The sequence below is a fragment of the Rhincodon typus genome, chromosome 25 (genome assembly GCF_021869965.1).
Source record: "Rhincodon typus isolate 14 chromosome 25, sRhiTyp1.1, whole genome shotgun sequence".
In the NCBI taxonomy this organism is placed as follows: Eukaryota; Metazoa; Chordata; class Chondrichthyes; order Orectolobiformes; family Rhincodontidae; genus Rhincodon; species Rhincodon typus.
The window spans coordinates 41,796,134-41,811,862 of NC_063356.1; the positions used below are offsets into that span (position 1 = coordinate 41,796,134).

The 15,729-nt window shown below is 40.2% G+C and overlaps 1 protein-coding gene across 2 annotated transcripts; it reads left to right on the plus strand.

The window, feature by feature from the left end:
• Positions 1–1,017: 1,017 nt before the first annotated feature.
• Positions 1,018–14,970, plus strand: LOC109917299 (mitochondrial glutamate carrier 1-like). 2 transcript variants are annotated; one of them, XM_020517096.2, is made up of 10 exons: positions 1,018–1,172; positions 4,167–4,273; positions 5,130–5,255; positions 5,643–5,698; positions 9,919–10,009; positions 10,923–11,041; positions 11,140–11,335; positions 11,784–11,938; positions 12,810–12,885; positions 13,660–14,970. In XM_020517096.2, exons 2-10 carry the CDS (start codon positions 4,254–4,256, stop codon positions 13,811–13,813), a joined length of 993 nt encoding a protein of 330 aa, XP_020372685.1. In that variant the 5' UTR covers positions 1,018–1,172; positions 4,167–4,253; the 3' UTR covers positions 13,814–14,970. The 2 variants fall into 2 exon arrangements, with proteins under 2 accessions (XP_020372685.1, XP_020372686.1); XM_020517097.2 differs by having other exon boundaries at positions 1,020–1,172; positions 11,143–11,335.
• The last annotated feature ends 759 nt before the right edge of the window (positions 14,971–15,729 follow it).

Consider the following 15,729-nt stretch of genomic DNA (forward strand, 5'->3'; position numbering starts at 1 on the left):
TGAAGATTGCTTGGAGGAGAATTCTCCGTATGCTGAACTCTCAGGCACCAAATAGTCTGCAGCTAAATGGGGGTGAAAGACCTGGAAAGTGTCCTCACAAGAGTTCAGCTCAGGACTCAGATGGTGGCATAGATGAGTGAGGTGGGCCTACATAAAAAATCTAAATGTGTGCAATGAACCACCTTGGTGCATTGTGCAGGACTGCCAGAGGGTCTACTGCCCTGAAGCCTGAACGCTCCAGCTCCAATATGGTTAGGGCCATCACACAGAAGTAGACTTGCAATCCTATTTCCCAGTGTGGACATGATGGTCGTCTCCGTGGAAGCATGCGTAAGCCTGATGCTATGAGATACCTGCTGAAAGAGCAAACTCTTCCCAGCCCTGTGAGTACATGCTGGCTTCATCAGAAGTAAAACATCTGAAGCATCATCGCTTTGCTTGGGAAAACACCCACTCTCCATTGACTCTGTCAGGTCCCTTATGAATCTCACATACTTCAATAAGGTCACCTCTGCTTCTTCTAAACTCCACCTACTCTTCTCTGGATTGTCTCCAACAACAACCGATCTTTACATTCACGTTACACTCGAAATATGTTTTGAAAACAAAGCCAGATACAATGACTCACTGTGGTCTAAGATGTAGATGAGATTTGACTGTAGTAATAATTAAGAGTTCCAGTTAGACACACACTTGCCCTGATTGACAGTAAACCTGTCACCGCACCGCTATTGATCACGCGTCCATCACGCAGGCGCTTGGAGCAATCTGATTGGTTCACTGCGCCGCTACTTTGTGATTGGCCAGGCCGGGGGGGTCGAGCCGTTATTCGCGTCATTTTGAACAAAGAACTGGCTGGGAGCCAATAACATCTCGATTCATCAGCGCTGGCTGCCCATTGGCCGTCTTGCGGCAAGATAGTCCCGCCTTCCGGCACATGGTACCCAATGGGATGGTGGGACCTGTCGAACGCTGCGCGGATTGGCCATCGGGGAGCAGGTAGGGTCCGCCTCCCGGCTTGTGTTAAGCGGGCAGGGAGTGGGCGCGATCTTTCGACCACAGGCCGCCGCCCCGAGTGTACAGTTCGCTTTACGCAGTCTATTCCGGCCGGGAGTCACACGGCACAGCATAGCCCCCACTGATCTGACACACAGCTACATCACACCCCGGCGGTGAGTATCTTCCGCCCCCCAATCCCGCCCGCGGGGCCTGGTCCCCTCAGCACTGATCGGCCGGGAGGAAGGGTTGCGGTAGTATCTAAAGTGAAGTGGTTGTGTTGTGCCTGTGGTTTCCCTGATGGCAGACCCTGTTTGGGTCAGCTTTATTATGTCTGTTCCCCCTGAGTAATCCGAGTTTAGATCCTTCACGGTCAGTTTGATGGTGATAGTGGAGCAGCGGATTACAGAGGCGGTGAGAACAGGCTTCGGGGCGAGTTGAGTATTTGGATCATGACTTGTGAATGAGTAATGAATGGTGATAGTGGGAAGTGCTTTCAACTTAATCACCATAACTTTAAATGAGGGGAATTCTATAGCTCTTCATCACTTCCTTACCTGGGAATTGGGGAAGTGATGAAGAGCCATAGAATTCTCCTCATTTAAAATTAAAACGTTACACAATGTGTTGGCAATGTACACAATCGGGGTAAGTACTCTCATCCCATTCCCTTCCACCTGCACCACCACACCCCCCCCCCCCCAAAACAAAACTGTGGCGACTTTAGATCGATCAGAAATTAGCCAGTCTCTTTGTGATTTTAAGAGATCCCTGCCCCTATTTATTGATAATTCCTTTCTTGACATGGCCACTCGAAATGTGAGGATCCGAATTGTTCGAGTTGTCCTATAGCTTGCCGGTAGTGAGCGTATGTCACTCTCTGACTCCAGTCCTCATTTAGAGTTATGTGATCCAGTTGTGCTAGCCCCAATTCAAATGAGATCAGGCAGTTGAACTGGAGCCTTGATGTTCTCTGTAATGCAGCTTTTTGAGTGTCACACTTTCGTTAAGCAAGTATGTATTGTATGCTGAGTGGCTCACAGCTTTATACATGCCAAAAGCAGTTGTAGTGCAAGGATATCAGGTCCCTTGGATTTGGTACCTAGTGTAGTAAAGTACAGGGTTTTCAGTATTTTTTTAAACACTTGGGAGCGTTTTTATGTAAAAGTGCAACTCTTAACTCCCAGATCACAATTTAATAAATTGTTTGGACAGTGAATTTTTGATGTGTGATGAGTCTCAAATTTGCCATGTGGTAGTTAATACTGTACAATTTATGAAGCAAGTCATAAACCCAGTTCCTGACTATATTTTTGAGCCATGGAGGTATTTGCTTTTAGCTATATAATTCTGAATGTTAGAGTTGGATAATCATTGATTGCTTAACTAAAAGTATTAGTAAAATGCATATTGCTGCAATTCAGATCGCTGGTGTTTTGTTTCTTGACCTTGTAGTTTGGTGTTCATTGTGTTTTCTATCTTTGTTTGAATTGTTTCAATCCAAAGGTAGATCTTTTTGTTGATATTAAACTGTGAACTGTAGCACTAATTGACTTGAGTAATACAGTTAAGTAATAAGTCTAGGGGACTTCCTGTGGAAAATATGGTAATGTTTAGTTACCACATCCTGGATTCTGAAGAGTGCTTTGACACAAGTTGTGACTGTCATTTCTGTTACGTGGATGACACAGCTTTGTATATTTTCCCATGCACATACAGAAAACACTTTATTAACTGGCAGCTATGAGTGTACTGTTTGATCAAGAGGTCCTCATCATCAATGTAAAAATGCACACATAGAAACTGAATGCATGTCACTATTGTACTTCATTTACAGCATAAATCACTTCAATAAGAGTGCCTTAAATAAAACAGGCTGGCAGAGAGCCTTCTCACTCCTACCCTGAATTGACTGCAGAAATATTGCTGAGATTGTAATGATACAATAAAGCTCTAGTATGAAGTGTATAATTTTTCTCAGTTTGAGTGCTGGTTATTAGGTGCCAGTTAAAACCAGATACATTCCATACACAAATCTAGCAATTGGTACTCGTGTAAAACCCTTGCTGGGGTATAGAATTGTCCAACTAGAACTGATGTTTTCGGCTAGATTACTGACATGGTACAGTAAGTCTGCTCACTGTGTGGTGAAGATACAGTGGGTGGAACTTTTAATAAAATACTTCCAAGAAACCAAGTGCTAAAGGTCAGTTAAACTGAATGTAATAAGTTGTTGCTCAAACTTGGACATGTTGTAATTTCTGAAATTTTGGGAAGTCAATGTTATTTCTGTGGCTGTCCTCATTAACTTTATCTATGGTGTAAGGATATCAAGCTAGCTTTCAAAAACTAGAATTGGCTTTCTCCCTTGTAACAAATTGTGTGGTTGAGAATATTCCCGGATCTGTTGTTGCTGGGCATGAATGGGTAGATTAATTCTAATGTGAAAAAAGAGGAAGTAACTAAATGACATCTTAAAATTATTATACTTGTATGGATTCTAGCTTACTGAACAATTCTGGTCTATTAAATTTTGTTCACTTTCTCAAAACTACTGCAAGATACAACCAATTCATGCCCTGCACTTTGTGATCATTTGAAGAGGAGTGGAAATTAAGAATTTTGGGGCTCAATGAATCACAAGATCCTGCTAGAATCTGTCCTCTTAAAAAGGTTGTGATCTGATTGCAGAGATCATATTGCAAAGTATTTGTAAGTTAATAGCTTGCTGAGTTTAGGATTGAGCCTCATGGAACAAGATCATCTTTAGGCACTGTCCCATGCTCCTTTTTACCTCTGCTAGCTTGTGGACATGTCATGGAATATTACAACTTGATGCAATCTGCTTTGAGAAATGAAGGGTTTATTGATAATTACTCATTGTGCTTTATGCAATACTTACTTGGGAATTGGCACACAAAAGTGATCACTTAAAGTGTAAGACCATGGCAGTCAAAATTCCCAACATTGAATTGGGGTAAGTGGCATGTCCTGCGATTTCACAGCAGTAGCGAATATAGAATTATTGGTTAGGTGATGGCACTCCTACTCTGAGGTAGTATTGGAAGATCTAGTTGCTAACTGAGCTCTGGGTTAAGCTGCACTTGACTCTTGTATTAGCAATTGAGTTGATTATCGAAGTAAGCTAAAGGTGAACATTTGCTCTGCAGAATCCGAGTTACGTTTCCTGGTAACTGTGTGTCGTGTGAACTTCTGCATCCATCTTGTTTCTGCATACTTTGAAGAATACTGAGAATATGACCAACAACCAAATCAGGTAGGCAATTTGTGCTTTAAGAAGGAAAATTTGTCACTACATTCATTTCTATCTGTGAAGTGGTGAAAATATGCCCTTTTGAGTACCGTTTTTATTTGTAATGGTGCAAAGGGTGACAAGTGCATGAGTGCTTTGGTTGGAATGTGGTTTCACACAGGAACTTTAACTCTGCATGATTCTGCCATTGATATGCTTTTCGCTTACTGAACTATTGGCATATGACATTCTTGCACCCTCACTCAAATAATGCTGACAGCCAGATGTGCATCTACCAGTATTGGTACTTTGAGATTTAAACCCTGAGCGTTTTGATGTCTTGAGATCACAGCTGCATGTCTTCATATGCCCATGCCTTCCAGTAACCAATCAGGACAGAGGGACTAGTTGGAATTATTTGCTTTCTGATCTAAGCCACTCCTGGTGTCCCTACCTGCATCAGTTAGCTGGGTGGTTGGTTGGCAAGGCAGAGAAATGCACTAGCATGGATTCAATTCCTGCGCCAGCTGAAATTACGGTGAAGGACTGTCCTTCATGGCCTCCTCCCCTCACCTGAGTTATGGTGATTCTTAGGTTAAAACACCAGCAGTCGTCCCTGCAGGGCACTCATAGTCCTTTGTGACTATGATGATTTTTGTCCCCACTCGATTCTATCTAATCGTGAAGCAATGATAACCCTGAGACCACCTGGTCTGTCAGTACTATATTAGGGTACATTTGTCATTTTAACCATCTTGTTCAAATATAGATTGAAAGTTTTGGATGTTTAATACTTGTATATAAAAATACAACTTTAATTTTAAAAATGTAGCTTGCAACTTTAGAACTGACTGTTTGCTTCGTTTTTGTTAACACACAGCCTTCCTGCTAAACTCATCAATGGCGGAGCTGCTGGATTGATTGGAGTTACTTGTGTTTTTCCGATAGACCTGGCCAAGACCAGGCTGCAGAACCAGAGGAATGGGCAGCGTACCTACACCAGCATGTGAGTTACCTTAGTACAAAGTAGTAGTCGAAGTGCCCAATATGTCTTCTCCATTTGGGCTCTGCTAACAACTTGTGTATGTAATGCAACTTGAATGTTGAAAGGTATTTTATGCAAGGTATCTTTCTTCTAAGAGTTTTTTTTGACAGTGCTTTTCCAGAGCACCAAGCAGCTCTTCAGTCTATTCATGTGTATTTTTCATTAAAGAAAAATAGTGCAGAAGTAGTTTAAATTGAGTAATTGCAACGTGGAAGGGTGTTCAGCCCTGGAAGGTGGGAACCAGTTTCAAGTTCTGCCTTTCATCCTCTGGTCTTCTGGCAGTTCTGTTGACTTGAGTTTTTGAGCTGCTCCTTGTTATAATTACCTTTTTTTCCCTCTTGGTTCAAGGATGGACTGTTTGATTAAGACCGTGCGTTCTGAAGGATATTTTGGAATGTACAGAGGTAAGGATTATGCTTCCATTTTCTGCTTCCCAGGAAGAGAATTGGGGTGCAGTGATATACTTGTATGTACAGATCAAATATCCACACTGCAGTTCTTTGACTTTAACTTGCTCCAGCTGTGTAGATAATCCATTGAATGCCATGATCAAATATGTTTAGTTTACTGTAAACATAATTTTATATTTTACTGATGTTCAATGGCTTTTGAATATAGTAGCATTAGCAGTCACGTTCAAATTAAAGTGCAAAAAATACGCACATTTCTTGCCTTGCCTTCCCTTCTGATGGATTGACTTGTGTTGGGGTTCAGCACTACTGCTGGTGCCCTTTCTGAGAAGTCATAGCAGACATCACCAGGTGGCATCCAGAGCGAAGGCTGTTAAATTCCTGCATTCCTTGGGTTTGGAACATTGAGTGTAATTGCTTAGATCAGCTCGTTTGATATGATTAGAGCCACAGTCAGTGAAGTTAGCTGCAAATAATATTTAGTTTAGACATTTTAATGAAGACCCTGAACAATGTTTAGAAACTAGCTTTGGTTCAGTGGTAGTGCCAGGCTGCTTAGCATAATGCTGTTCATGTAGCTAATGTACAAGTGCATTGACTTAAAATTTTGAGAACTGTACAGTAATTGGGCATGTTTTCAGGAGATTAAAGTTCTTAAACTCCTAAATGTAATGGATCCTGTCTTATCCTATCCACCAAATCACCATCTGTTGGTAACACTAGACTGATGTCCACTCCTTGTTTGTGCAGTGGAGAGACTCTAATGAGTTACTTGGCACAGCCAGAACTCCTAATCTGGTTGCGTCTATTCTTAGGCAGGTCTGGGCTTTAAAGCTGGAGATTAATGTTCTGCATTTTCAGCAACAGTTTTCCTTGGAGTTCATGAATTTGTGGAGAAAGATGCTGGCAAAGATTAGTATAACTACCAGGTCCCTTTCTGGGGTGGGTGCTGTTTGGAAGAGGTGGAGGTGTAAGAAGTTAATTGTGTTGAATTGGATATTCCTGGGTACACCAGGCAGCGGTGAGACAATACATTTTACATAAAAGTAGTTTGTCAGAATATGCACCTACATATACGTTCTAAAAGTCTTGTGGTGAACTTATCTGGTCAGATGTGTGAAATGATTGGCTGAAAATAGCAGCCTTCATTGTTTGTTTCTTTGCCTAATTTTGTTTTTGTTAAGGGGGTAAATGTAGCAAATTCTTTTGAAGAAGATGTATAGAATCAGGTCTGTTAGATCAGGGACACTGAGCATTGTCGTTGCTATTTGGGTTCCTTTCCAGCCTGCCTGGCAAAGCCATTTGGTATCGGGTGATGTGAATAAGCTGGAACTGGCTGATGCCAATGAGGTCAAATAGTTGAGGTAAACTATACTCTTCACCTTTGGGATTTTTCGCTGGGTTAGCTGAAATCAGCTTGAGTGTCGTGGAGTGGGGGTGGGTGGCGGTGTTAGAAACATCTGTCTCCTGCTTAGTGAACTCTGGTTTTATTGCTTTTGTTTTTGTGGTCAAGTAGCTTGCTAGCATTTGATCTTTTAAAGGGATCATAGCCATTTAGTTTTGGTAGAGAGAGCTTTGCACTCATGCAAGTTATTGAAAAATAGACAATGTCTAATGCATTGCCTTTTTGGTGAGATATTAGTAATGAAAGCAACAATTCCAGGAAATTAGACCTAGCCTGTATTCTGCTTAGCTTAGGCTTAGTCTCTGCAAACTTACCAGTGGGCCTTGTTCAATTACTTCTGTTAAATATGATTAATAGCACCCTATATTCACCAGTGACTGAGAATTTGATCTCCTGAAGACATGCCTTTTTGTTGAGGTATTTTAATTCAGGAGCTCATGAAACAGTGCCCTGTGTAGCTATTTAAATGCAAAAAAAAGGAGCTGTTAATGCTGAGTGTCCACTGATTTTTTTTTAAAGAAAAGAAATTGGAGGAAATGCTGTTGCTTGTATCTGTTTTTCATGTTACAGACGGTCGCCAAGGATATTGAGGGCTAGCCGATCTGGCGAAGCCACGATGGATCATATCATTAAATGGTTTACCGTATCATTACTTTTGTAATTAGGATCCGTTTTGTTCTATTTTCTGTTTTTTTTTTAATTCCTCTGGCAAAGATTCCAATTTGCTCCATCCTCAATTTTCACATCTACCTTTTCCTCTCTCTGCTTGTTTATACCTGGAAACTGTCTACTGCATCTTCACTGATGTTCCTTACAGTTTGCAAAGAAACTCTGTGAAATCGTAAACACTATTTACAGGGTAGACTTTTGTGTGGCTCTCTGTCCAAGTGGCCAGTGTTACTCTACCGTTTCCTGCTTTGGAGAGGTTGAGTGGCCCTACATAGAGTACATTTTGTGATTAAGCATCATGTGCTGTCTTCGGTCCACTAACAATTTTTCTTGAAACTGGCATCAAGCTAAAGGCAGAATGTGACTATTTTACTGTAACAGGCATCACAGCTGAGTCTAATTCTTACCCTTCTCAAATCACAATGGTGGACAGTGAATTGGTTCCTCCTTGGCCTATGTCCTCAATGGCCTTGACGCCATAAATATGCTTGAGTTCTTGCTAACTTGGTGCAAGTTGCTTGAGATCCTATTGATCTTTACTTGTCTGATAAGTTAGTTCAGGGGGACTGTAAAACTTTTATCCAAATGAACATTTTATGTAGCTTTCACTAGCAAAATCTTCAGGTTAGAGATGGGAAATTGGCTCTCATTGTCCTGGGATATATTGTTCTGAACGCCATGCCATGCCATTCTTTACTGCACTACAAAATGTTGCTATCAATAGTCACTAATTATAAAAATTGACTCTCTTCAGATGGAATATCTTCCTAATTAGAAGTTGTGGTTTAATGTGATCTTCAATAAACAAATCATCAATTTGATTTCATGGAGTCTTCATTGTTTCACCTATTCTTCATATTCCAGTCTTGGATTCCTCCTTTTGGCACTGTCAATCATGCTTAAACTGCAGCTTCATTAAGCAATTGTTTAATCTGCATGCAGTATCGAAATGTTAAATGTAGCTATTTGTGTCACTTCTGATACTCCTTTATTCATCTCTTCCTGTCCTCTACATATATTTGCATATGTAAGTCAAATGTTGTAGTTTATATTTGCATTTTGCAGATGTTTTGCTCTCTTTTTCAATCCTGGGTAAGCCAACATTGGGACTTCTGCAGCTTTTCAAAAGGAGTAGCAACATTACAAATTTATTAAACAAATGCCTGACCTTCCAGAATTCAGCCCATCTAGCTCAGCTTTAAGTTCTCTGTAGTTCCCATGCTTTTTTCTATTTTTGTTCTGTTGCTGTATTGATCTGATCAAATGGGATCTCTCAAAACATCATTGATTCCTTGGTAAAGTCTACATTCTCTTGAACTTGGATGACATTGAAAGCTGTTCAATTAGGGAGAATCTTGACTGAGTCTGATCCCAGCCTTGTCTTTTGTTTTTAACTTGACCAGTTAGGGTATGTTGTGACGCACCTGCAGGGCATGTGGGACTTGAACCTGAACCTTCTGGCTTGGAGAGCCCAAAGATGCCTGAGTGACGTAATGGCATCGATTCGCTTTTGGTCAACTATCAACATGTGTGTTGAGACCTGCTGTACCTTACTGTAGTCCTAGCAGTGATCAGACAAGTCTACGTGAGCTGTGAGCTTACACTTTAAATGAAGTTAAACACTTTATCTTGAGTGGTAGAGATTTTTGTGGTTGCCTTTCCAAATGGGCAGCATTTACCATAGACAGATTCTCCAACCGCTTGGAGCACTGTAACCACCACCCTGCCCTCCCCCAAAAGAACTGGAGGAGGAAGTATTGTAAAACCAGAGCTTCTGCTGTACTTGAGCTTGCTCTGAATTGTTTTTGACATTTCCAGCTGAAGGAAACTAAACATTCTTTGCACAATGACTTGATTGTTCCTGATTAACTTTGCTCACCCAACGGAGTTCCCAGCACATGTTTGCTGTGGGATATATTCTTCCGGTTGAACAAGTCCCGTTAATGGCAGGTGGTCTGATACTTGGAAGACTTAGCCCCTCAGGCAGTTACTCATGAGAGAGTAATCTTTAAAGCTGCTTAAGCTCTGTGTTGTGCTGAAATGAGGAGAGAAAATAATTGATTTGAATATTGGTGAGTGTGTAAATGGAGACAACATGAAGTATTTAAAAAAAATAAAACTCAATGTCTTTTTTTGATAGGTGCAGCTGTGAACCTGACATTGGTAACACCCGAGAAGGCCATTAAACTTGCTGCAAATGACTTTTTTCGTCAATATTTGTCAAAAAATGGGTATGTTTTTATCACAAATTAGATTGAAGGATAGCTGCATTAAATGGAAAAAATCATTTGGCTTGTGTCTCTAATTTTTAATTTTTAAACGAGATTTTAAAAAGAGACACTAGGGGCAAAGTTGAGGGTGGTTTGCATGTGGAATGAACTTCCTGAGGAAGTGGTGGATGTGGGTTCAAGACATTTGAATAAGTACATAAATAGGAAAGATTTGGAGGTATATGGGACAAAAACAGCCAGGTGGGATTAGTTTAGGATTATGGTTGGCATGGATTGAATCATAGAATCACTACAGTGTGGAAACAGGCCCTTTGGCCCAACAAGTCCACACTGATCCTTGGAGCATCCCACCCAGACCCCGACCCCTCTAACCTACACATCCCTGAACACTATGGGTAATTTAGCACGGCCAAACCACCTAGCCTGCACATCTTTGGACTGTGGAAGGAAACCGGAGCACCTGGAGAAAACCCACGCAGACATGGGGAGAATGTGCAAACTCCACACACAGTTGCCCGAGAGTGGAATCGAACCCGGGTCCCTGGCGCTGTGAGGCTGCAGTGCTAACCTCTGAGCCACTGTCAGATTGGTTGGACTGAAGGGTCTTTTTCCATTGTACGACTGACTGTAATGTTGCTTTATAGTCAACCTGTGTGTATATTGAAAATTGGAGTGTTTAACCATTATTCTACCTGTAAATAGGTGTTTGTGTACCACCTTGCAAAGTTTTGACATTTCTACAACTTTAAATATGTTAACACTTTTTTATTAAAGTATCTTAATTTTATGTATAAAATGTCTTTTGAATTTGAGTATCTTTTTTACCAACACAATATAAGCACTGTTCAATTAGTGTAGGGTGTGGCATTTTGATTTGCACGGTTATTTGAACATGTACCTGTTTGTTTTTCAGTAAAGGCTTAAATGTGTTCAAAGAAATGCTGGCAGGTTGTGGGGCAGGAATGTGTCAGGTTATTGTCACCACTCCTATGGAGATGCTGAAAATCCAGCTCCAGGATGCTGGCAGATTAGGTAACTTGTCAATTTACTCAACCTTGAAGTAACAGGACATTCCACAATTTGAATTGCCCTCATCAGTGAGGATCCTAAATTTGTTTTATTTTTTGCAGCAGCCCAGCAGCGATTGATATTGCCGTCCAGCTCATCCACTAAAGTTATAGCTACCAACCCAGTACTGAGTCGGGCATATAACGTTGGCCCTGCTGCTGTTACCAAGCCAATGTCTGCTACCCAAATTGCCAAAGATTTATTCTATTCTCAAGGGTTCAGAGGACTCTACAAAGGATTAGGAGCCACTATACTGAGGTAAATTACCTATATGCATTTAATATTACTAGATTTATTTACTGTTATGTTTTCCTGTTATGGTAGAAAAGTTACAACTGAGATTTTACTAATGTGTTAAGACACCAGTAAGTTGTTAATCTGACAAATTTTAATGTTGAGATTGAGAATGCTCTTGAATCTATACCTAGTTGGCAAGACAAATGATTATTGCCAGGAAATTTTACACATCCAGTTTGATCTTTCCCCTTTTGGTGTGTTCAGTTGGGAGGTTCAAACGATATTTCTTAAAGGTGCCTGGATCCTTACTGGTCTCTTGCAATGTCCTTCTTGAGCTTTTGAATGGTTAGATGCTGAATCTAATGTGCTACGTACTACAATTTCTCAGGCAACAAGCAGCAGTAATAATCTGTACAATTCTTTGTACAAAATGCCTTCTATTGATTTAATGATTTCTTTTTATGAACAGGGATGTTCCCTTCTCTGTCATCTATTTTCCATTGTTTGCCAATTTGAATAAACTTGGACAAAATTCGTTGGATGGGAAAGCTTCTTTCTTCCATTCATTTTTATCAGGATGTGTTGCTGGTTCTGTTGCTGCTGTAGCTGTCAACCCATGTGATGGTAAGTATCTGGTGTTGAACTCTCCACCCCACACATGAGAAAATCTGCCAAAAGTTTGACCCATTATTGGGATAGCCTTACTGTACCAGTCGGATTATACAGTAGCGTAGCTGTACATGTCATGTTTTGGGAGCTGTCAAATTATTGGCACCAAGAATAAATACTCAGTGAACCATGCTGCCTATTGATGCTATTAGTAAATCACAATTGAGCAGCTTCAAGTTTTCCCTCTTTATTTTTTTGTATGACAAGTGATTACACTTTCCCCCCAAATGTACATAGCTGGAACATGCTTGGAGGCACATAGGGGTGTTAAATAAATGCAACTGTGGGAATAAATAAGACAAGAAAATGCAGGTAGAATTAACTTTGGACAAGCTTTACCAAATGAGTAAACTTGTTGGTTGAGTGTATAAACAAATTTGATTTGGGGTAGAGTAAAATTTGCTCAAATTCTTGAATAATTAAAATAATTACATTGGTTTATACCAACTATTGTTTGATCTGCAACTTGTGTTTTCAAATGAACCTGTGCCATATTTAGCTATCTCAGTTTGTAATCCAGTCGTGGTTCAATTTCCAATTAAATGGTTAAAAAACACTGCAGTATTTGGTGAAAACAACAGTGCTTCCTGTACGTTAGATGCGTACCAACACTCCCTAGGATCCACTTTTTAGCTAGCAGTTCTACAGAAAGTTAAAGCAGAACAACACTAAGGACAGACTGATACTTCCTCAATGTTCTACATGTAGCGTCTTTCCTGGAAACTGTCATCTTCCTGTTGGCTTAGGTTTAACTTCACTTTAAGCTGTTGCTTGTAAAAACGTTGAAACTGGCTGCTTGACAGTAAATTGTATTTTTTGTTTTTAGTGATCAAAACACGATTTCAGTCACTACATAAAGGAGCAAATGAAGAAACCTACAGTGGAATTGTGGACTGTGCAAGGTGAGCAAAATCAAACAAGTGTTCTGAGGAAGAGCTATTATTTAAAATAAAAGCAGATTTCCACCCTAATTGGGTGTTGGGCGAGCCATAAACTGAGCAGTCAAACCAGTTAAATTGTTTCCTTGTCTCTTCAGTAACCTGTGAGATTAAACAGCATCACAGGATCTGATCCTTTTTGTTAATGCATTGAGCTTGTTGGATGAAACACATGGCTAGACCTCAAAGCAAACTAGTTGCCAAAATGTAACCATGTGGTTAAGAGGGTCCTGCTTTATAGATGTCCTGGATGAAAGTTGCTCCACCTAGTGAAACTGTAAGAACTCTGGGATTGGCCTGTAACATAGTGAAAGTCTGAAACACCATTCCAGTTGTGACCCTTTAATGTTCTGCTTAAGTAGCTATCCATTTCATTTGTTCTTACCTTGTCAGATGAATATTCATAGTTACCCTGAGCAAGTGGTGAAGAGCAGTCTTAAACCAGTTTGTCGTCACCACCCTCCCACCCCCCCCCCCCCCCCAAAAAAAAATCCCTGGTGCTTCTATGGCTGAAGGAATGGCTCTATATTGGAGAATGTGATTGTAGTGGCAGAATATTGACCACAGACTCAGAGCACTCATACCTGACAACCTGAGCTGCATGTGTTCTACAAACTGAATTTTCAGTTGTTGACAGGAGCTTAAAGTATTTTTCTATTTGTTTGTCATTGGAGCAAGGCTTTAATTTCAGTGTGTTTGTCAAGATTTCTAGAAATTAATTCTGTTCTGTCTCTGCAGGAAAATCTGGGTGAATGAGGGTCCTTCTGCATTCCTGAAAGGATCTGGCTGTCGAGCACTAGTCATTGCACCACTCTTTGGCATTGCACAGATGGTTTACTTTGTAGGTGTAGGAGAATTTGTCTTGGGATTTTCACGGTTTGAGGTGTACTAATTACATCCATTCCTGAAAGACTGACCACATTAGACTGTATGCTGGAAAATGCCAAACAAGGAACCAAAGACCCTGATGCACCTGCTGGAGGGTTCACTCATTTTACCTTTATTCATATTCCTGAAGTGATTGTGAATATAGGAATACTGTTTGGAGGATAAAAGATATTGGTCACCAATCTCCTTAAGCTACTGAACTAATTTTGAGGCTGTTGGGTTTTGGGAAGTTTGTCTTGAAACTGTTTTAAAAGCTTAAACTAAAAGGGCCAAACTTGTATTTCCCTCTGCAGCTCCTCATTCACTTTTTTTGTTGGATTTGTGAAAAATTGGAACAAAAATTACTTAAACATTTTTATACATTTGTATATTGGTCATAGCAAATCTCAATTGAGGTTGGAGACCCTTTTTAAAAGATGTCTGGGGAAATGAAAACTAACTCCAGATAAGGGGACAAATGATTTAATTTCACAATAGGAACATTTGACTGGACTTCAGTTGTGTAGTGGAGGATAAATACAAGAAACACATTTTTCAATGACTTGAATATCTTCTGGGAAAAAGAATTTTATCACTTACTTTGAAATGCTTGAACAAACCATCCAATTATATAGCTATACAGAATTCAGTATCAATATTGCACATGATCCTGCTGTTACATCTAAGATTGCCAGTTTAATGTGTCAACATATTTGCAAAGGCACATTACAGACCAGCTAAGATACTGAATAGTAGGCTTATGGTAGAGGACCATCTGCTCCAGAGCATTTCATTCTCACTTTACTATTGTAGCAAAATGCCCGTGTTGAGGTCTCAATTGTGAGACTGGATTCTCAACAGTTTAGGATCCCATGGGAAACTGTATTGCTGACTGGCATTCATAACATGGAAGGGAGCGATGTCGTGCTTTTGACATCTTAACTTTTGTAAGTGTAACTGATCCTTTGTCTCTAGGTGTTTTACTGTAATAATGTAAATGTCATGATACAAAGTGCCTCTGGTTAATGTTTAACTGTAATGCCTTCTGTGTCATTGAAATATTTACATGAAGTAGTGAACTGATGCTGGGTCAAACACCTGCAAATATTTGTATTGACATATTTAAATGAAACTGAGCTGAGATTCAAACTGAGCGGTGACAATAAACCTTTTATAACCTTACTTTGGTCTGCATTTCATTACACTGTGCTGTAGTCTCTGTATAAACATGCTAGATATTGCTGGTAACAAATTAATCAGTCTTGCTCTGTTTCTTCCCTCCTCTGTATGAATGTATTGTCCCCTTTATAGCCATGTTCCACAAGTGGTGTTCACCCTTCCATTCATCTCTCTGGTTCCTACTACTACAGGTCACTTAATTGAAGGAACATCATTGCTGATCCTGCTTTGGTCCATGTTTGGTGCTTCCAAACTGGATTGAGGAGGAGCAAGCATTCCTACTGGCTTGTATTCACCATGTGTCACTGTATACAGTGAGCCCACTTCAGTATGAGAAGCACTAGAGAAATCTAAGATCTGTGATTTCATTTATCCTGCATTCTGTGTAGTGAATTGGCTATTGTAATCAAGATTTTTTTTAATCTTGAATTTTCTTTGAATTTTTTTTTGCAGTTGGTTCTTCCAGTTTGAGTCCTTTTGACTGTTAGCAAATGCAACAGAATGCACTGACTTGTATGTTCCCTCCATGTAATGGGTGGGTAATCTCCAGTGTTGACCTTGTGACTTTTCAAATGTACACTGTTTCTGTCCCTCAAGTCCCATGGCCTTCAATTTTGCTGAGGTTTGTTCTTGTACTTTAGACTTCCAGCAAGTATTTGATATAGAACAAACACATTGCTTTGAATGTTCTGTTAACTTGTACAAATTCAATGTTACTATACTCTGCCAGAGCAGAATTAGTGTAATTGAACACCTGCAGAG